General features: G+C 42.0%; 1 protein-coding gene across 1 annotated transcript in view; it reads right to left on the bottom strand.

Moving 5' to 3' along the window:
• Positions 1 to 16,663, bottom strand: part of ST6GALNAC5 (ST6 N-acetylgalactosaminide alpha-2,6-sialyltransferase 5) — a 176,626-nt gene extending 159,963 nt beyond the window's left edge. The window contains exons 1-2 of the mRNA XM_007458722.1: positions 16,403 to 16,663; positions 15,423 to 15,623 (exon numbers count right to left, since the gene is read on the bottom strand). Of these exons, the coding sequence (XP_007458784.1) occupies positions 15,423 to 15,623; positions 16,403 to 16,417 (216 nt within the window). The 5' untranslated portion in view covers positions 16,418 to 16,663. The remainder of the gene's footprint in view (positions 1 to 15,422; positions 15,624 to 16,402) is intronic.
• Between the last annotated feature and the right edge of the window lie 7,018 nt (positions 16,664 to 23,681).

Below are 23,681 nucleotides of genomic sequence, written 5' to 3' on the forward strand. Positions count from 1 at the left end.
TAAGTGTGAAACAGCAAGCTGTGTTTCCAGGGTGCGTGCAGCCTGGGCTGTGGGCTGCTGTGGGAGGTGAGGTTGGAGAATTAGGCCATGCAGACCCTGTCGGGCCTTGTGAGCCTTCCTATTGAGTCTGAACTTGATCCTCCAGGCAGTGGGAAGCCACTGGAGGACAAGCAAATCTGTAAATGAGAGACACAGTAATGCAGTTCAGTCAGTGGAGAGGTCCCATATGTGCAATTAATTTCCAGAATATGCTTTCTTATTAAAAACTGGTTTAACTCTGCATTTCAGTCTGCCAGGTATCCTCAGACTCTGTGAGGTTCCCAGGAACAATAAAGACACCTCCTTAGCTATTAAAAGAGAATATAGTAAAGAAAGTTTCCTTTTCATTCTGAGCTACAACAACTATCAGGTTAATTTTCCCTACCATGGGTAAAATGGTTTCTTATTTGCCTAACGTAATTCTATCTCAGAGTAAGAATCACATCTCAGAATTTAGGAGGAATCAATGGTTACTTGCAGAATGGCAGTCCAGATACTTGGTGAACTGAGTCTCCCGTTGGTGTTTCCTTCCCCACTGTGGAGAAGGTAATTCAGATAAATAAGTGGTCTAGTCATGACATTTTCTGCAAATAATTAAACACGACACTTCTTTTGGCTTGGTTTACTTTTTAAATGCAAAATCCACTCTGATTTGCAAATTGCTCCAATTACATCGGTGTCATGCATTTTGTGCAGGCTTTAGAGTACCTGTTGCTAAGTCAGTGGTTGGTGGGAGCTCTTTTTAACTACCCAGAGGCATATTCTCAAATTCATTTCAGAATAATAAGATGTTTAAATATTTATCTCTTTCCAATAACTGGATAGGCCTAGGCTCTTCATTTTAATAAATTCTGTTCAAATAATGTTGAGTCACGGCTTAGAATATACTGGCACTGAATTTCCCTTACAGTAATGATATTCATATTAGAGACCCACATTTTAGCCCTAGCTCTGCCACTAACCCTCGACTTTGGGCAAATCGCATGACCACTCGTGAATTCCTTTTGATAATTTTGAAGTTTTCATTCTAGCTCTAAAATTTTGAGTATGTCTTAAGAGCTCTGATTAGTACAAGAAAGTAGAAATGAAATAGTTGCAGAACTACAAATTGTGGCTGGAGAAACTGACATTTATGATGTGTAGCTATTCCTTGTCAGTAACTCCAAGCAGTCAGAAACAGTCTTATTTTAGAAGAAATATAAAATCTTAATATAGATACACTTATTTATTCAACAAATATTTATTGAAGACCCATTATATGCTAGGCTGGGAATTCAATGACAAAAAAAGAGAAAAAATTCCCAGTCTCCATGAGTCAAGCTGAGAAAGCAGACAATTTTAGACAAGAAATGACAATCAACCAGAATAAGTATTATCATGCGATGCTGGCTATGATGACAAAACACACAGCTCAGCTCTATCCTGGGCTACAAGTCCAGGAAGGCTTCCCTGCCGATATACTGTCGAAACTGAGACTATTCACGGCTGTGGCTTTTATTTGGGAAATCATATTGAATAGAGCATGCAATGAAAATATTTATTTGTCCCAGGCCCACACTAAGAGTTTAAGACTAAAAGAGCTTATGAAGAGGAATTTGAGTACATCTCATAAATGCCCCCACCCCCCAGTTTTTATTGATCATTTGATCATAAATCTACTGACTCACAAGGGGATTCTTCTCTTGAATCACAGGGTATGGGTAATAACATTATTATTTAAGAAATAATCATTCCTTGTCTTTCTATATCTAAGATCCTTCACAGCTGATCAAAGGCTATTTAATAGGTGTATAGAAGGGCTCCAGAATGATTTATTGATTGATGATGGGTTTTAATGTTTCAGTCTTTTCTCATCTTTAATCTCTCTTTATCCCAATATCTGCAGGACAGGAATTATACTGAGCTGCTGTTTGACTTCAGAGGTATGGAAAGTCCCCTCTATAACAGATGTCATGTTTCCAGGATGGATCTGATTGCAAATATTCTGTCTTGTGGCCAACACAATTATGTTCAAATTCATCATACCATGAGTTATGAGATTTGGTTTGGAAATATAGTCACCATATGTTACAGACACATGTGAACAGGGTAAGAGGGTGCACTCCTTTCAGGCGTCCAGGAGATCCTATGTCATATCAAAGGAGAATCATAAAGAGATTAAATATTTTGAACTTAAAATTAATTCATGCTGGCAGAGCTTCAAGATGGTGGAGGAGTAAGACGTGGAGATCACCTTTCTCCCCACAAATACATCAAAAATACATCTACATGTGGAACAGCTCCTACAGAACACCTACTGAATGCTGGCAGAAGACCTCAGGCTTCCCAAAAGGCAAGAAATTCCCCCACGTACCTGGGTGGGGCAAAAGAAAAAACAGAGACAAAAGAATAGGGACAGGACCTGCACCTGGGAGAGAGCTGTGAAGGAGGAAAGGTTTCCAAACACTAGGAAGCCCCTTCCCTGGCAGATATGTGGGATGGCGGGGGGGAAGCTTCGGAGCCATGGAGTAGAGTGCAGCGACAGTGATGCAGAGGGAAAAGCGGAGAGATTCCCGCATAGAGGATCAGTACCGACCAGCACTCACCAGCCCGAGAGGCTTGTCTGCTCACCCCCCAGGGTGGGTGGGGACTGGAAGCTGAGGCTCCAGCTTTGGAGGTCAGACCCCAGGGAAAGGACTGGGCTTGGCTGCGTGAACACAGCCTGAAGGGGGCTAGTGCACCACAGCTAGCCAGGAGGGAGTCTGGGAAAAAGTCTGGACTTGCCTAAGAGGCAAGAGACCATTGTTTTGGGGTGCGTGAGGAGAGGGGATTAAGAGCACTGCTTAAAGGAGCTCCAGAGATGGGCACAAGCTGCGGCTATCAGTGTGGACCCCAGAGATGGGCATGAAATGCTAAGGCTGCTGCTGCAGCCACCAAGAAGCCTGTGCGCAAGCACAGGTCACTATCCACACCTCCCCTCCCGGGAACCTGTGCCTCCCGCCACTGCCAGGGTCCCGTGATCCAGGGACAACTTCCCCAGGAGAACGCACGGTGCGCCTCTGGCCTCTGCTGCCTCAGGCTCGCCCCGCATTCTGTACCTCTCCCTCCCCCTGACCTGAGTGAGCCAGAGCCCCTGAATCAGCTGCTACTTTAAACCTGTCCTGTCTGGGCAGGGAGCAGACGCCCTCAAATGACCTACATGCAGAGGCGGGGGCTAATCCAAAGCTGAACCCCAGAGGCTGTGCAAACAAAGAAGAGAAAGGGAAATCTCTCCCAGCAGCCTCAGGACCAGCAGATTAAATCTCCACAGTCAAACTGATGTACCCTTCATCTGTGGAATTCCTGAATAGACAACGAATCATCCGAAATTGAGGAGGTGGACTTTGGGAGCAACTGTAGACTTGGGGTTTGCTTTCTGCATCTAATTTGTTTCTGGTTTTATGTTTATCTTAGTTTAGTATTTAGAGCTTACTATCTTGGTAGATTTGTTTATTGATTTGGTTGCTCTCTTCCTTTTTCTTTTCTAATGTATATATTTTTTTCCTTTTTCTCCTTTTGTGACTGTGTATGTGTATGCTTCTTTGTGTGATTTTGTCTGTAGAGCTTTGCTTTTACCATTTGTCCTAGGGTTCTGTTGGTCTGGGGTTTTTTTGTGTAGTTTTTAGCACTTCTTATCATTGGTGGATTTGTTTTTTGGTTTGGTTGCACTCTCATTCTTTTTATTACTTTTTAATTATTTTTATTTTTAATTTTTTAATTTAATAACTTTATTTTATTTTATTTATTTTACTTTCTTGATTTCTTTCTTTATTTATCTTCCTTTTCTTCTGAGTCATGTGGCTGACAGAGTCTTGGTGCTCCAGCCAAGGGTCAGGCCTGAGCCTCGGAGTTGGCAGAGCCGAGTTCAGGACATTGGTGCACCAGAGACCTCCCGGCCCAACGTAATATCAAATGGCAAAAGCTCTCTCAGAGATCTCATCTCAATGCTAAGACCCAGCTCCACTCAACGATCAGCAAGCTACAGTGCTGGACACCCTATGCCAAACAATGAGCAAGAGAGGAACACAACCCCATCCATTAGCAGAGAGGCTGCCTAAAATCATAATAAGTTCACAGACACACCAAAACACAGCCCTTGATGCTGTCCTGCCCACCAGAAAGGCAAGATCCAGCCTCATCCACCAGAACACAGGCACCAGTCCCCTCCACCAGGAAGCCTACACAACCCACTGAACCAACTTCAGCCACTGGAGGTAGACACCAAAAACAACAGGAGCTACGAAGCTGCAGGCTACAGAAAGGAGACCCCAAACACATTAAGTTAAGCAAAATGAGAAGACAGAGAAATGCACAGAACATGAAGGAGCAAGGTAAAAACCCACCAGACCAAACAAATGGAGGGGAAACAGGCAGTCTACCTGAAAAAGAATTCAGAGTAATGATAGTAAAGATGATCCAAAATCTTGGAAATAGAATGGAAAAAATACAAGAAACGTTTATCAAAGACCTAGAAAAATTAGACAGCAAACAAACAATGATGAGCAACACAATAAATGAAATTAAAAATTCTCTAGGAAGAATCAATAGCGGAATAACTGAGGCAGAAGAACGGATAAGCGACCTGGAAGATAAAATAGTGGAAATAACTACTGCAGAGCAGAATAAAGAAAAAAGAAGGAAAAGAATTGAGGACAGTCTCAGAGACCTCTGGGACAACATTAAACACACCAATTTAGAATTATAGGGGTCCCAGAAGAAGAGAAAAAGAAAGGGACTGAGAAATATTTGAAGAGATTATAGTTGAAAAATTCCCCAGTATGGGAAAGAAAATAGTCAATCAACTGCAGGAAGCGCAGAGAGTCCCATATAGTATAAATCCAAGGAGAAACACACCAAGACACATATTAATCAAACTATCAAAAATTAAATACAAAGAAAAAATATTAAAAGCAGCAAGGGAAAAGCAACAAATAACATACAAGGGAATCCCCGTAAGGTTAACAGCTGATCTTTCAGCAGAAACTCTGCAAGCCAGAAGGGAGTGGCAGGCCATATTTAAAGTGGTAAAAGAGAAAAACCTACAACCAAGATTACTCTATCCAGCAAGGATCTCATTCAGATTTGACGGGGAAATTAAAACCTTTACAGACAAGCAAATGCTAAGAGAAATCAGAACCATCAAACCTGCTTTACAACAAATCCTACAGAAACTTCTCTAGGAATGAAACACAAGAGAAGGAAAAGCCATACACTAACAAGCCCAAAACAACTAAGAAACTGGTAATAGGAGCACACATATAGATAACTACCTTAAGTGTAAATGGATTAAATCCTCCAACCAAAAGACATAGACTGGCTGAATGGATACAAAAACAAGTTCCATATATATGTTGTCTATAAGAGACCCACTTCAGACCTAAGGACACATACAGACTGAAAGTGAGGGGGTGGAAAAAGATATTCCATGTAAGTGGAAATCAAAAGACAGCTGGAGTAGCAATTCTCATATCAGACAAAATAGACGTTAAAATATAGACTACTACAAGAGGGAAAGAAGGACACTACATAATGATTAAGGGATCAATCCAAGAAGAAGATATAACAATTGTAAATATTTATGCACCCAACATAGGAGCGCCTCAATACATAAGGCAAATGCTAACAGGCAAAAAAGGGCAAATCGACAGTAACACAATCATAGTAGGGGACTTTAACACCCCAGTTTCACCAATGGACAGATCATCCGAAATAGAAATAAGTGAGGAAACACAAGCTTTAAATGACACGTGAAACAATATCAACTTAATTGAAAATTAAAGGATATTCCATCCAGAAACAACAGAATACACTTTCTTGTCAAGTGCTCATGGAACATTCTCCAGGACACCTAATATCTTGGGTCACAAATCAAGCCTTGGTAAATTTAAGAAAATTGAAATTGTATCAAGTATCTTTTCTGACCACAACGCTATGAGACTAGATATCAATTACAGGAAAAAAATCTGTAAAAAATACAAACACATGGAGGCTAATCAATACACTACTAAATAACCAAGAGATCACTGAAGAAATCAAAGAGAAAATTTAAAAATACCTATAAACAAATGACAATGAAAACACGACAGCCCAAAACCTACGGGATGCAGCAAAAGCAGTTCTAAGAGGGAAGTTTATAGCAATACAATCCTACCTCAAGAAACAAGAAACGTCTCAAATAAACAACCTAACCTTACACCTAAAGCAATTATAGAACAAAGAAAACAAAAACCCCAAAGTCAGCAGAAGGAAAGAAATCATAAAGATCAGATCATAAATAAATAAAACTAAAAGCTGGTTCTTTGAGAAGATAAACCAAATTGATAAACCATTAGCCAGACTCATCAAGAAAAAAAGGGAGAAGACTCAAATCAATAGAATCAGAAATGAAAAAGGAGCAGTAACAACTGACACTGCAGAAACACAAAGTTCATGGGAGACTACTACAAGCAACTATATGCCAATACAATGGACAACCTGGAAGAAATGGACAAATTCTTACAAAAGCACAACTTTCTGATACAGAAACAGGAAGAAATAGAAAATATAAGCAGACCAATCACGGGCACTGAAATGGAGACTGTGATTAAAAATCTTCCAACTGGGCTTCCCTGGTGGTGCAGTGGTTGAGAGTCCACCTGCCGATGCAAGGGACATGGGTTCGTGCCCCGGTCCGGGAAGATCCCACATGCCGCAGAGCGGCTGGGCCCGTGAGCCATGGCCACTGAGCCTGCGCGTCCGGAGCCTGTGCTCCCTATCAAACATTTAGAGGAGAGCTAACACCTATCCTTCTTCAAAGTCTTCCAAAATATAGCAGAGGGAGGAACACTCCCCAACTCATTCTACGAGGCCACCATCACCTTGATACCAAAACCAGACAAAGGATGTCACAAGAAAGAAAACTACAGGCCAATATCACTGATGAACATAGATGCAAAAATCCTCAACAAAATACTAGCAAACAGAATTCAACAGCACATTAAAAGGACCATACACCATGATCAAGTGGGGTTTATCCCAGGAATGCAAGATTCTTCAATATATGCTAATCAATCAATGTGATACACCATATTAACAAATTGAAGAATAAAAACCATATGATCATCTCAATAGATGCAGAAAAAGCTTTTGACAAAATTCAACACCCATTTATGATAAAAACTCTCCTGAAACTAGGCATAGAGAGAACTTACCTCAACATAATAAAGGCCACATATGACAAACCCACAGCCAACATCGTTTTCAATGGTGAAAAACTGAAAGCATTTCCACTAAGATCCAGAAGAAGACAAGGTTGCCCACTCTCACCACTGTTATTCAACACAGTTTTGGAAGTTTTAGCAACAGCAATCAGAGACAGCAAAGAAATAAAAGGAATCCAAATCAGAAAAGAAGAAATAAAACTGTCACTGTTTGCAGATGACATGATACTATACATAGAGAATCCCAAAGATGCTACCAGAAAACTACTAGAGGTAATCAATGAATTTGGTAAAGTAGCAGGTTATAAAATTAATGCACAGAAATCTCTTGCATTCCTATACATGAATGATGAAAAATCTGAAATAGAAATTAAGGAAACAGTCGCATTTATCATTGCAACAAAAAGAATAAAATACCTAGGAATAAACTTACCTAGAGAGACAAAAGACCTGTATGCAGAGAACTATAAGACACTGATGAAAGAAATTAAAGATGATATAAACAGATGGAGAGATATACCATGTTCTTGGATTGGAAGAATCAACACTGTGAAAATGACTATGCTACCCAAAGCAATCTGCAGATTCAGTGCAATCCCTATCAAACTACCAATGGCATTTTTCACAGAGCTAGAACAAAAACGTTCACAATTTGTATGCAAACACATAGCTGAAGCAATCTTGAGAAAGAAAAACGGAGCTAGAGGAATCAGGTTCCTGGACTTCAGACTATACTACAAAGCTACAGAAATCAAGACAGTATGGTACTGGCACAAAAACAGAAATATAGATTAATGGAACAGAATAGAAAGCCCAGAGATAAACCCACAAACATGTGGTCACCTTATCTTTGAAAAAGGAGGCAAGAATATACAATGGAGAAAAGACAGCCTCTTCAATAAGTGGTGCTGGGAAAACTGGACAGCTACATATAAAAGAATGAAATTAGAACACTCCCTAACACCATACACAAAAATAAACTCAAAATGGATTGAACATCTAAATGTTAGGCCAGACACTATAAAACTCTTAGAGGGCTTCCCTGGTGGCGCAGTGGTTGAGAGTCCGCCTGCAGATGCAGAGGACACGGGTTCGTTCCCCGGTCCGGGAGGATCCCACATGCCACGGAGCGGCTGGGCCCGTGCGTCCAGAGCCTGTGCGCCGCAACAGTGAGAGGCCCAAGTACCGCAAAAAAAACAAAAAACAAAAAAAAAAAATAAAAAAGAAACTCTTAGAGGAAAACATAGGCAGAACACTCTGTGACCTATATCACAGCAAAATCCTTTTTGACCCACCTCCTAGAGAAATGGAAATAAAAACAAAAATAAACAAATGGGACCTAATGGATCTTAAAAGCTTTTGCACAGGAAAGGAAACCATAAACAAGTCGAAAAGACAACCCTCAGAATGGGAGAAAATATTTGCAAATGAAGCAACTGACACAGGATTAATCTCCAAAATATACAGGCAGCTTATGCAGCTCAATATCATAAAAACAAACAACCGAATCCAAAAATGGGCAGAAGGCCTAAATAGAAATTTCTCCAAAGAAGATATACAGATTGCCAACAAACACATGAAAGGATGCTCAACATCACTAATCATTAGATGAATGCAAATCAAAACTGCAATGAGGTATAACCTCACACCAGTCAGAATGGCCATCATCAAAAATCTACAAACAATAAATGCTGGAGAGGGTGTGGAGAAAAGGAAACCCTCTTGCACTGTTGGTGGGAATGTAAATTGATACAGCCACTATGGAGAACAGTATGGAGGTTCCTTAAAAAACTAAAACTACCATATGAGTAAAGCCATAATTCAAAAAGAGTCATGTACCACAATGTTCACTGCAGTTCTATTTACAATAGGCAGAATATGGAAGCAACCTAACTGTCCATCGATAGATGAATGGATAAAGAAGATGTGACACATATATACAATGGAATATTACTCAGCCATAAAAAAGAAATGAATTTGAGTTATTTATAGTGTGGTGGATGGACCTAGAGTGACTGTCATACAGAGTGAAGTAAGTCAGAAAGAGAAAAACAAATACTGTATGCTAACACATATATATGGAATCTAAAAAACAAAAAAAGGTTCTGAAGAATGTAGGGGCAGGAAAGGAATAAAGATGCAGATTTAGAGAATGGACTTGAAGACATGGCGAGGGGGAAGGGGAAGCTGGGATGAAGTGAGAGAGTGCCATGGACATTATATACACTACTAAATGTAAAATAGATAGCGAGTGGGAAGCAGCATATAGCACAGGGAGATCAGCTTATTGCTTTGTGTCCACCTAGAGGGGTGGGATAGGGAGGGTGGGAGGGAGACTCAAGAGGGAGGAGATATGGGGATATATGTTTATGTATAGCTGATTCACTTTGTTATACAGCAGAAACTAACACACATTGTAAAGCAATTATACTCCAATAAAGATGTTAAAAAAAAAAAAAGAAAGAAAGCACAATATCCTAGCAATTACAGATTTTCCTTTAGGACACATATTTTATGCTAGGACACATCCTCTGTAAACAGTCAAACAACATCACCCTGCTAATGAGTAGAAAACAGATCAAATCATCCTAATCTGTTCTTGGCAAATTAAGTCTAAGTGCAGACGGAACTTTCCACTGTGACTCTATACACGTTTGTCACTGAATCTGACTTTTCCAAAACATCTCTAAGTGGGAATGCTTGGGCTTGACATTAATAGCTCTTTGACTTGAAATAGCTCTTTTCCTAATAACTCCTTTTCACAACCAATGAGAGAAAGGAAGCCAGAAGGAAGCCATATATTTAAAAGGGCTAATGAATAATAGAATTTTAGTTTGAAAGTTTTATAACTTCTAAGGTAATAACAGTGTCTAACTTACTTTATAGATGAGAAAGATCACAGAAATTGCCCCCTTTTTAGTGCCCGTGCCTTGATGTACTGTTTCTTGGTTTCATATTATTATTCAGGACTTGCTTTATTATTTAATCTTTCTTACTTCTTTGTCTTTTCTTTCCAATTAGATCAAAGGTTCTTTGAGGGCAGGGACTGTGTTCTTCTTCCAGGATACCCTGGAAGTTTGCAACTATTAGGCCTTCAATGAATATTTACTAAGGGCTATGAGTAGTTCAAAAACCCAGAAACAAATTAGCTACAGAACTACACACTATGATGATTAAAAATGTTTCAAATGATGATTCTCAAACTTTAACATGCACAAGAACCATAAGGGAAGCCTATTAAAATCGTAGATTCCCAAATCTCATTCCCAAAGACTCTTATGTTTCAAATCATTTCCTGTTATCATTATTAGGAGAAGGAGTAAATCAAATTTAGGAAAGATGAGACATACCAGGGCCTGGGACTGCACTGATGTGTCTTGCAGAGAAAGGACTTGACATAAGGTAAGGCAGCTTTGTCCTTCCTCAGGGATACCCCACCCCCAATACGCCCTGCGTTCTTTCCTTCCATAAATACTTATTGTATGCCCACCAATGGCCAAGTATTAGGGCCTGGATTTAAACTGGTCAACAAGATGTATCAGATGCTTTGATATCAGAGCACTTAGATTCTACTTGGGGGGATGGCAGGCAAGAGACAAGTAAACTTTAAGATAATTTCAGATATTGTTAAGTATTATAAGGAAAATAAAACAGGCTGGTATGATAGAGAATGACTCGTGAGAAGGGGGCTATTTAAAGAGTGTGGTACACAAGAAGATGATATGTGATCTGAGGACTAAATGACCATAAGGAATCAACCATGCAAAAGATCTTAAGTGAGAGCTTTCCAGGGAGATGAAACAGCAAGTGCAAAGGTCCTGAGGCAGAATGAGTGTCCAAGGATCAGCAAGGAGGCCAGAATGCCTGAAACTTGAGAGGGAGCTAGGTCAGACCATCTGCTAGGTACAATCTGGGCTTTGGCATAAAAGTATCTTGGGATTACTCCTGTGGGAAGGTGGAGGAATACTCCTGGTTTCAGAATTAAGGAAGGTTAACTATTCAGTAAATGTTAAAATAGTTTAACTTCTCCAGTTAAAAACACCCACGTTATTGAAACTCTTCTCCCATAAAACACAGTTCATTTCATGATTCCATTTGGTTGATGCTTTGTGATAACACAGTTTTGTCATCATTGGCAGATTACATTTTGTAATACTTGAGCACTGAAAATAAGCTCACTTTAAATTTCTTTGAGATCCAAATTATTTATCATTCATTGGGTGCCTCAAATATTATACAACAGGGTCTAATAAATGGTGTAAACTTATATTTGAGAATGTATATACCTCTCTAAAGGAAGAATTCTTATGCCATAATTTCAACATAAGTTATATGGCATATACCTTTTTTTCCGGTTTTGAATTACTTTTCAACTCTTGCATTGACTTGTATTATCATTCCAACTGGACATCTACCAATTAATAATGATAGTACTATTACCTCTAAGCAGTTTGGTTTTGTCTGAATAACTGAGTGCTTAAGGAAAGAAAGAACCAAGGGCAAGCATGTCACCGGTACGTGTAAAATCCATTCTTGGGGACTACTACCGAAGCGAGGAGATAGCAGCTCAGCTTCAGGCCCCATGATCACCGCTCTTTCACAAGCCACCTTAGAAGAGGGCAAGCCAGGTGACAAGTGGGCCTTCTGTGAAAGGGCTCTGGTCCACTGGAAATGGGAATCAGCTCACAGTTTCATTTCACAGCGTCCACCAGATGGCAAATGACTTTATCTACCTGGAGCCAACCCAGACTGAACACATAATGTGCTTCATGCCCCCTTCCACTCTGCTGGGAGACTTGGAGCTTTCCTCTGAGGGTTGCTTGATTTAGTGAGTGAGTGAGTGTGTGTGTGTGTGTGTGTGTGTGTGTGCATGTGTGTTTTAGTTTGATTTTACATTATGCTGCAGTTCTAAAAGCAGAAGTTTCTCCAAGCCATGAAGATGACTTCTTTGCTTAGATCTGGAAGATCTGATTAGAAATCAATGGCTTCCAGAATCGGGGACCAGGAAATGGCAGGATGCAGATACAGTAGCTGCAGTGACAGACATGTAATGAGATGGAAATGAGTTGGTGGAACATTTGTGGGAAAAGGTCAGGGGAAGGATTGGGAATGAAGAGAAAAAACTCTACCTAAGAGAAAATGAAATGGTTTCATTATCACAAGAAACTCCAAGTAGCCTTCACTTACTTAGTCATACTGGAATTACAATTTCCGCTAGCATCGTTTGTGAAAGAGGAAGTAGGGAATACGACCATGGAAAGTGATATTTTAACACATATTGCTCATCACTGGCTTGACTTGCAGCATGTCTTTCAACAAAAGCACATAGTGATTTAATCTCAACAGTAATTCAGTCTGCAGCATATGAGACAAGACTATCATTGCAGACAGGTGGTAATTTGTGAAATTCAGGTGCTGGGGTTCAGGACCACCTGTTGAATTTAATCTTGGAGTTATAATGTTAATGCCATCATGTAACTGAACAAAAACACTACATAGTTATCAGACTTTGGGACCTCTAGCCGTGGAGATGTGAACGTTTTCCTAAATGGTATCTGTAACTCTCTCCAGATTCAGTAAATCAATGGCCAGTTGAAAGCCTGTTGGAATTCTGATTCAATGTGCAGCAGCATATGGCTTGGTGGTCATCACATTCAGCATATTCTATAATTTTTCTAAAGCTTGATGTGAGAGTGGGACAAAAAAGCAATCAGAGTATCACCTGGCAACATAAAAAGAATAGAAAAGCTTTCACTTATCATCCCCTGTGTTAACTGGAAAAAAACATCTTAGTAATAGTCTAACAATTGATTTCTACCTCTGCTTAAGCAAGACTATAGGAAGATCCCAAGTAAACCTAAACAGCAATTTTGGGAGAAGACATAAACGTTTTACACGTGCACCTTCAGACAGCCATTGGAAATGAAACTGCCGAACTTCCGGCCAGTGAAATGGTAGCAGTAAAGTGACTACATTCTGAGCAGAAGTTTACGTTTACTTCAGTGGAACAATTGAAATAATGCCTAAAAAGACGGCATAGATTTTAGTATTTGCATTTGTTCCTTTGCTTGAGGTAGGGTAAACTTTGCTGAACCCTTTGGGTACGGAATTTTGTGAGAGGTTGGTTTTCTATGAAAGAATTTCATTGGTATTATCTGCTAAGACCTTCCTGGTCACATTTTTAATTCTCTGCTAAGAATTCCAAGGTCTTCCACACATATATATCATTCACATAACACTTCACAGTTTACAAAACCCTTCACTACAGATTATCTCAATTTCTCATACAGAGTTCCCACATTCCTTCCCCAAAAGGGCTGTTCTTCATTTTAATGAAATAAGGCTCTGATATATTGAAAATGGAATCCAACATATTTGTGTGAATGAACACTGTTTTGAAAAAGAACATGAGGGCATCATATTTTGATTTAGGCTATCAATATTCTTAGCTGGTGTCTGTCCAGCAGGAGAGCACAGGAAGGGAAGTATTAGCAATATCTTCCTAAAGGCAGATCAAAGCTTACAGCAAATTTACCTTTTGACACCCCTATTAACCAAAGCTTCACAAGTGCTAGATAGCCATTTCCACTAAACAATAGCCATGAAAATCCACCATGTTCATTATAAACACCACATTCCTCCACAGTGGGAAGTCAATGCACAAACTTTTCTAGAACTCCAGCCCTTATGGGTTGCTTGCACATGCAGATACAAAGTATGTAAAATCAGTCAACAACTTAAAGAGAAAACAGAAGCTTGTGAAAACAGAAATTGTGAAACTGATGGCCCTTTCTACTTTTAAGATCTACCACCAGCACCCTCCCCAGTAAATCACTTCCTAATGAAATCTCTCCCTCTTTTCTGCTTCCGTGAATTCTTCCCAGTGCAAGTTCCACTTTTTCAAAGAAACTTTCCTTGATCCTAGCCGGGCAGAGATCTTTCTCATTTCTGTACTCCAACAGTAATAACTGTTTATATCCAGTATTTCCTATACATTTATATCTACTGTCTATCTCTCTGTCATCTATCCATCCAACCACATTTCACGTTATGTTGTTTGTTTTCCCGCAGGCATTTAAAGATCCCTAAAGGCTGCGTCCTGCCTTAAATTCTTTTGTATCCTCCAAAATCCTTGCATTATCCATTGCACAAGTGAGAAGTATTTTGATTGCCACTTAAAAAAAGTTTGACTTTTTCATGCATGGTTAGAACCATCTTTTCACACAAAAGGAGCACCTGCTAAATACTACTTTGGTTCACAACCATACAACCTAGTAATACAAAAAGCAGGATAGCTGGGTGGTTTCAAGAAATCCTCTAGCTTTATAGGGCATATACAGAATGGAATTGTGTTTTAATAAAAATATATTAGCAGCTTCAAATAATGGGGAATACATTTAAACTGTATTAAAATATCTTTTCAGAATCAGGAAACTTGATTAGGATTCTCCCAGAGGCTTCACACACTGAAACGAGAGATTTATTATTCCAGGGAAAGAAGGCTCAATTTCTTAAAAATTCACCTTATTAATTATTAGCCAAGCCATGCAGCGGCTTCCCGGAAGGCAGAGGAAAATAGGCCCTCAACGATGAGTTTCAAGCCAATGGAAGCTGAGTTTGTGCCTCAAGCCTTCCGCGCTTGCCTGGGCACCGCTCCCCAGGGCTGTAGTAATTTAGCCCAGAGCATCCGAAGCAGAGATCAGATAGGAGTCTGCGAGCCTGAGTTGCGGCCGCGGACTGGCTGCTACTCAGCCTCCGGTTCCCTGTCGGAGGTAAGCTCGGGCTGGTACCCGCGCCACTCCCGGGTCTCCTCCCACTAGGGCGCGACTTGACTGCCAAACCCGAGGTTTCAGGAACCCTGCACCCAGCGATAGCTGCAATTCCGGGGATGAGGCGGTTCTAATTCCAGGGACAGTTCCTGTTAGGAAATTAGGCTTTGGGGTGCACCCATCTCATCCCTATTCCCGGAAAAACTTTGCTTCCTTCTCCAAATAGAAATTCACACCAAGTAGGAACTATCTTGTCCCACCCCAGCGGGTCCACTTGCACTTCCAGCCTCTGAATGGCACCTACTCACGGCGCCTCCCAACCCCGGGGAAGGGGGCAAGCTCAGGTGTACGGGATCCCCAGGCTGGGTGGCGGGAAGGCTGGCGAGCAAGCTGTCACCTTGTGGTCCGCCACGCCAAGGTATCCGTCCAGTGGCCGCGGTCCCGCGGGGGCCTCGGGGTGCGGCGGGGGGCTGCCGGTCGCCGCTGCCTGCTGCTGCTGCTGCGGGGGCCGCTCCTTCTGGCCGCCTAGGCTGCTGTACACGAGCAACAAGCTGGTGCACATGGTGGTGAGCGCTAAACACACTGCCAGACCATGGCGCTGCGGGAGAGCGGGAGAGAGCACAGGAGAGTCGCTGAGCGCCGACCCGGGCGGCAGGGACTCCGGCGCGACGGTCAGACGGGCGGGGGCAGCGGGGGTAGCCCGGGTCCCACCTTGGCAGCACGCAGCCCGGCAGAGGAGGCACCGTCGCCCCGCGTACTGCAGGGCATGCTCCCCGCGCGTCGCTGCTCTGGGCCGCCGCCGCCTCCCACATCCCTCGGCAGAGGACAGGTGGTGCGTGGCGCCCGGCTACGCGAAGAAGAGCGCGCCGGCGGCGTGAGCAGGGGTGGGCTCACACTTTGGGAGGGGGCCCTCTGCCCCAGCTCGGCTTTGGAATGTCTAGCTTCTCCCTTCTGGACCCGTGGGGCTCTACCTTGGCGATCCTTGCAAGTTTGAAATCCGACAAGGAAACCAAGAAAGTCTGCAAAGGTCCCCCCTTCCCGCCCCTCTTAGTTTTTTGCCAGGCTGTTTCGTTAGGGCATCCCCACCCCCGAGCAAGGCGCCCATCACTCCGTTTCTCTAGCTCTCCGCTGGCCGCTCGGAACTCCCGCCGGAGACCCAGGAGCCCAGCAACCCGAGTTCCCATTCGGGCTCTGGGATTCCGAGCCAGGCTGAAGCGAGGAATCGGGAGTGGACGCGGAGCAGGTGGAAAGTTGTCCCTTTGTAACGGGCGACCTCGCAGCGCAGGGTCAGGCACCCCGGAGCTCTCCCGTGCGCCCCGGGGACGCTGCGCCCGGGGGTCCCGCCTCTGCCCAGAGGAGTTATAACAAATGACTCACCACCAGGGTCTTCATTTTGGGCACCTCTTTTGTGCGGAATCCTCAGGCACACGCGTCCGGGGCCACTTTTTCTTGGAGGATTTCCATCGTGGGTGATGGGGCGGAAACGGCTCTGATTTTCGCCGGGCCTCCAGCCGCGACTGAGTGAGCAGGAAAGCCGCGGGACCCAGGAAGAGCCGCTGTTGCAGAGATTAGAGACAGAATTGAAGCTGAACCGGACCCTCGTAGTCTCTCAGCGATCTACACAACTGCCGCCTGCCGGGTCCTAAAGCCCTCTGCATTCCCCCCCTTCCCGCCCCCAAATAATAATCTTTTCAGTCGAGTAGAATTTCTGGGGCGAGAGAGTTAACCGTGCCCATATACCCACCTCTTGGTCCGAAGGCTTATTTATCTTTTATGAAGTCATCAAGTAAAAGGGAAGGAGAACCCTATTGGATTCTGAACATGATAGCCGTTTGAAAATTTACAAACTACGATTTCTGTTCTGTGATTTTGAGAAAAACAAGTCAACAGCCCAAATGTCAATAGCTCTATTTATAGCATTTGCGTTTATGTTCATAGCGTGGAGGAATCTGTCACGAAATAATTTTTTCAAAGAAATTATTGTTTCAGTTTTCCAATTGTAAGCTTTCTGATATTCTCTTCCCCTTAATTTTACTTTTTAAATCGAGTTATTCTCATGCAATCTTTATATCCTCATTTTCATCGAAATTATTTCATTCATTACTTGTTTTAAATATTATAGTTTATTTTTCTATCAGAACCTTGAGGTTCCTAGTGTTCATCTAAATGATATAAAAGTGTTAAGAACATTCAGCACATCATATCCACAGGATTAACTGGACCTGCAGATTCTGCCTAATTTAAATGAAAGATTTCTGGCTGCTAGAGCTAAAACTGCTTACTGCTTATTTTGTAAGAATCCTAAGGCCTTTGGTGCTCTCCTGTGTTGGTCCACTGCACTGACAGTACATAATTTCACATTCAGAACTTCAATTAAATTTTTTTTAAAAAATCATTTGTTTTTTCTTGGGAAATTCACATCCATAGCTTGTTTTAAGGATACTCTCCCCTCTCCCGCCCCACGTTGAATTACACATGGCATTTGTTAAATGTCTAATTTAGTTAAAAACATATTTCTTGTGAAATTGCTCAGCCAGCGAAAATAGTTGTCTTAATGTATTACTTAACACCTCACCTGTAGCAGCCGTAATGTTAAAGATTACGTTAAGATGGAAATGATCAGCAGGCCAACTGAACCATAGGCACAATTAGAGCTTTCTCAAGGCCAAAAAAGGCATTACAATCCTTTTTTAATCTTCACTAATCCGTTGCTGGACTGATGATAAAACAGGAACTATTTTTAACTTATGAGGCATCCTTCTATACCCAGTATTAAGAAAGTTAAAATTAATCGGTGCAACAATGACTATCAATGCAATGCATTTGGGGGAAAGTGAGAAACATATGGGATTCAGCCTTTCAAGGAAAAACAAAAAAATCCAAACACTGTCCAACATTGCCAGCCTTGAAGCTATTTATTCAATTTGTGCTTTAGGCATGAATAGTACCAGTTAGGGCAGAAAACGCAGCAGCCAGAAGAGAATCTTATTGGGTCTTGGCAATTCTTTATTGGATGGTTGCACTTGACACTCAAATTAGGGAAACAAAAGACCAACTTGATGAATCATTGCAAGCATATTATCTGTGTTTCTCCAGGGCTCCTTTTGAGATGCTACTAGTGGTAGCTTCTGCAGTTTTCAGAATCATTCCCCTTCTATCTAGTAAGTTGCCCAGTGACCAATAAAACACTTCTAATATGTTTTGCCATGTCAAACAGAGACATCATATTTATGATTTAAGCTCATGGCAGCATGTTGGACATCCATTACACAGTATGTCTGACCAAATTCATTAAGCTTATGCTTTTATTTTTTTACCTCCTGGGATAGCAGTTAGTGAGTAGCTAGATCTACTTATGAAATGACCAGGGTAAATTTGAAAAATGTAATTCTGAAGTTGATTTGAATAGTTTCAAGGTCTCTGGCTTTCAAATATTTGATTAGATTGATGCAATGGTTTTAGGCACTCTGGCCTGAGAGCCAAATGATCAAGGGGGAGTGGAGAAGGGCAGGTAAAACAAGTGACAAGTTAAAATCCTTGTGCTGTTTAATTCAGTGATCATTTAATGATCACCTGCTATTGGGTGGTTTTATATTAGGGAATGCAGAGAGGAATAAGGCACAGATCTTCTCACCTAAGAGCTCACAGCCTAGGGTTTGTGTGTGTGTGTGTGTGTGTGTGTGTGTGTGTGTGTGTGTGTGTGGTGTGTGTGAGACAAGTCTTCAAGTTGGCAATAAAAGACTGAGTACTAAAGATTCAACATATATTTGTCAAGTGCCTACCATGTCAAGCACCTCCTCTGGTGAGCACCTGCTACATGACAGGCATTGGGATACCTCGATAAATAGATCACATGCTGCCCTGAAGGAACTCACAGCCTACTATTCCCAAGTAACTGCCATGAATCTTTATATTACAAAAAATTAGGAAACCGTCAAAATACTTGATTGGTTTTTCAAATTCTGCGTGCTTGCTTATTATTACCTGAGGGGTTTGATATCATAAGGTTAGCCACCTCTATGTAACTTTTTGCACACTTCTAGGTTAATTTGAAGAGCCAGAAAGAGCAGAATATAGGCAACATTCACAGACACTTGATTGACTTGGAGACAAGCAGACAAGTCAGTAAAGCTTTTTTAGTTCATCTAACTTGTCCAGTTCAATAAGTTGGGTAGTCACAATTTGCTTCTCAAAATCCAGGTAGCTGAAATGGATTTCTCACAGTTTGAAATTTCTCCATATTTCTGCCTCTGGTGCCATCACATCCAATCAAATAGATTCTTACTTTTGAAAAAAAAGGAAAAGAAAGGAAAGGAAAGGAAAAGAAATTGAATGTTCCACAATGTAGGTTATGTGATAGGCTGAAGGCGATGATTTATGAAACAAGGCATGTCATGGGGCGAGGAGGAGTGGGGAGGTGGGACCTGGAGCTGGAGGGAGTGTCTGCCAGTGCACACGGCCAGGGCTATGGTGGTACCACAGCGCTCTGAGGGAGGCAGAAGACAGACTGCTGGAAACTAGTGAGCCCTGCCCATGACTCCTAAATGACCTCTCACATTAGAAACAAATGTTGCAAACATTCTAAAGATGTGTGAAAAGCAAAAGACAACATAAACTGCATTTGGGATGCAACTGATTTTCACCTTATGACCTTAAAGAAAAAAGGTTCTGCTAAATGCTGCAAGAGCAAAAAGCTTCATAATGGCAGAAAGTCCTAGAACAAAGTGGATACTTGTTCCTTAGTTTCCTTAACTCTCTTTACTTCTCAAGCTGTGCCTAATGGGCTGGCTGGCTGAGAACAAGTCCGAGGAGTCAGGTTGCCAGGACCCAGATTCTGACTTTACCAGTTCCCAGCTCTGTGACCTGGGGTAAGTTATTTAGCTGTGCCTTACTTTCCTTACCTGTAGAATAGCAACCGTGAGCACCTATCTCAAAGCTTTGTTGTGAAAGTTAAGTGAGATACCACAAGTGAAGTGTTAAGAGGAGTACTGACAGATTGTTAACCATGACTAATAATATTTTGATTATGATGAATAAACATCATAATGTTTATTTAAAGGTGAAAGACCAGGGTTTGACTTGGGTGACCAAGAGCTGCATGATGAGCAAAGCACTGAAAAATATTAAGCAGACTCTTGACTGACCTGTAAAATGACTAAACAAAGCCTAGCCCCCGCTTTGTTAGAGGGCTCATTAAGATGTAGACGTGACTGCTTTGTAAATGATGAAGCTCTGCATGAGCTAATAGTCATTCATTCATTCATCCAACAAATATCAATTGAGCATCTACTATGTGCCAGGCACTGTTCTAGGCCGTGAGGATGTGACAAAGATAAGCAAGCCTATGAGGCTTTATAGTCAAGCGAGGGCAATAAACTAATATAATAGAATAGCAGGCACTAGGGGAAAAAGCAGGGTAAAACAGCTAGAGATTGGGGTGGGGTGTAGCACTGTTTTCGCTAGGATAGTGATATTTGAGGAGAGATTTGAATAAAGGGATGGAGGGAGCCATGAGGCTATCTGGAGGAAGGGCATTTCAGGCAAAGGAAACAGCATGTGCAAGGGCCATGAGGTAAGAGCTTGGCTGGCATGTTGAAGAGACAGCAAGGAGGTCGTGTGGCTGGAGTGGAGGGGGTGAGAGGGAGACTGGTCGGGGGGGAGGGCAGAGATGTAGTCCAGGGCCAGGTTGTCTAGTGCCTCACAGACCATGAAAAGGACAGTGCGGGGCTTCTCTGGTGGCGCAGTGGTTGAGAGTCTGCCTGCCGATGCAGGTGACACGGGTTCGTGCCCCGGTCCGGAGGGATCCCACGTGCCGCGGAGCAGCTGGGCCCGTGAGCCATGGCCGCTGAGCCTGCGCGTCCGGAGCCTGTGCTCCACAGTGGGAGAGGCCGCAACAGTGAGAGGCCCAAGTACTGCAAAAAAAAAAAAAAGGACAGTGCGAAGGAAACCCATTCGAGAGTTTAGAGCAGAGGAAGGCCTTGGATCGTTAATGTTTTGGAAAGATCACCTGGCTGCTGTGCTGAGAAGAGCTTTTTGGGGGAGCAAGAGGAGGAGGGAGACCACTTAGGAAGTTCTTGCAGTGGTCTAGGTGAAGGAGGTGGTGGTGATTTTAGGAGTTTCAGGATGTGCTGAAACTGGGTATGAAACATGAGCACACGAAAGGAGGCAAGCAAGCGCAAGCCTTTAGGAGTGGGTGGCTTGGGGAACGAGACTGCTAGTTCCAAGATGGGGAATGCTGTGGGAACAGCAGGTTTGAGGGGCTGTGAATGGAGGATTTGCACTTAGAGGTGCTCAGTATGAAATGTCACAAGCGGTTGGAATTCAGGCATAATGCTGGGCTTAGAGACATGGGCAAAGCATCACAGTTCATGAAAGGGTGAAGTCACCTAGGGATAAGCCAGGACACAGAAGAAAAGAAGTCACCGGCCTGAGCCCTGGGAGCTCCAAATTCCAGATGCCAAGAATAGGAGGCATTATTACAGTAATGATAATACTGAAAAAACAGTGAATGACTCTCTGAACTTGATTTGACTTAGATGGCTGATTATTTTCATTTTGAATGGATTTTCCATTCCAAGACAGTGAGTCATTTATGCCTTCAAAGCACTTTTCAAATTCTCTTATTGTATCAAGCATATTCATTTATATATTTATTTTCCATCCTTCCTTCTAGATCATAAATTTTCTAGAACTGGAACTATGTCCTCTTACTGTTTATATCCTCCATAAACCCATAAGCCCAGCATATAAGTGAGGGTAATAATATTACTCACTAACATTTATCCAGCTCCTTACTATGTGCCAGCACTAGTCTAAGAGTTTTACATGTATTCACACCTTTAGTCCCTACAACAACCCCATGAGGTAGGTACTATTATTTTCCCCATTTCACAAATGAGTGAACCGAGGCACTGAGAGTCATTTGTCCAAAGCCACCCAGACTTTGGCAAGTGGTAGCATTAGGCTAAATCAATATTTGTTTAAAAAATCAATATTTGTTAAAGAATGAATCGATAGACGCTCTGTAGGAGTTCCCGTAACCACGTTCGTCCACTAAACTCCAAATTGGTCTGATTTATAAGAATACAGTTTACACCCAGTCTTTAGATAATATAACCTTGTTTATATACAACAAATATAAACAAGGCAGTGCCTTGTTTTGTGATGTACTTGTTTGCTACTTTTATTTCTTCAAGATATATTTTATAGACAGTAAAATACATAAAATTAGGGGTACAGTTTGATGAGTTTTGACAAAATTATACACCTGTTCACCACCACCACTGTCAAGATATAGATCATTTCCATCATCCCAGAGAATACCCTCATGCTTCCTCCCAGTCAGACTACCTCTCACCCAATAGGCAAACAGCAAAGATTGTCCTGATTTTTATCACAATAGATCAGCCTTGCCTGTTCTAGAACTTAATATAGATGAAAACAAACAGCATATGCCTTTCAGTCTGAATTCTTCTCTTAGCACACTATTTTGAGGTTTATCCATCTCGTTGGGTGTTTTAAGAGTTTGTTCCTTTTTATTGCTGAGTACTACTCTATTGTGTGAAAATGACACAGTTGTTTTTATCCATTCTCCTGTTGATGAATGTTTGGGTCGTTTGCAGTTTGGGGCTCTTAGGGATAAAGTTACTGAGGATGTACTTGTCTTTTGGTAGATGCATGGCTTCATTTTTCTTGCATGAATACCTAGGAGTGGAATGGTTGGGTCATATGATAGGTGTCGGGTTAACTTTAAAAGAAACTGTTAAACTGTTTTCCAGAGTGGTTGGACCATTTTTTATTCCCACCAGCAACAAATGAGGCTTCAGTTGTTCCACATCTTGTCAGCACGTGGTGTGGTCAGTCTTTTAAATGTCTCTTGGCTTTTGTACAGTTTTCCAGATAAAGTTAGAAATCCTTGCTTAGCATCCCAGGTCCTTCCCAACTATGCATCCACCACTCCGTTTGAATCTCATCTCTACACAGGAACCTTCTGAATTAGCCATGAAAACTGTTCTTTGAATTTGCAGTACTTATGGTCAGTCAGCTGGGTCTTTCAACAAGTCCCCTTCTGTCCTGCTCCTTCACATCTCAGCCTGTGCCCCATCCACCAGCATCGCCCACTTTCTGATCCTGCAGTCGGACACTGAGGCACCCCTTCACCTTCTCCAGCTCAGTTAAAAGCACAGGCTTGGAATCACACAGAACAGGTTAGGCCCAACCTCTCGCGACTGAGAGCAAGCCACTGACTGCCCTTCTCAGTTTCCTCATTTGTAACGGGCCGATAGTAAAACCTTTCGAGCAGAGTAGTTGTGTAGACAAAATACACTAACATATGGAAAGTGTTCATCACCATTCCGACTCTACAGATGGATCAAACAAAAGGTATGTTTTCATAAGGGGCTGCCTGTTTGGTATAAAAGAATTCATCCTCCAATGTTTATTGAGCTTTTAGTAAGCATAATAGTTAATAGGTATTGTGTGCCTGCTGTCTGGCATGGTGCTAACTGGAGGCAGTGGCTTTTTTAATCGGGAATGATGTCATCTCCACTTTACCAACAAGGAAACTGAAATGTAGAGATGTGAGGTCGTTTGCTCAAGGTGACATGGCTAGAAAGGGACAGAACCAAGATTTTTTTTTTTTTTTTTTTTTTTTTTC

This window comes from Lipotes vexillifer, unplaced genomic scaffold, assembly GCF_000442215.2.
Source record: "Lipotes vexillifer unplaced genomic scaffold, Lipotes_vexillifer_v1.1 scaffold419, whole genome shotgun sequence".
In the NCBI taxonomy this organism is placed as follows: domain Eukaryota; kingdom Metazoa; phylum Chordata; class Mammalia; order Artiodactyla; family Lipotidae; genus Lipotes; species Lipotes vexillifer.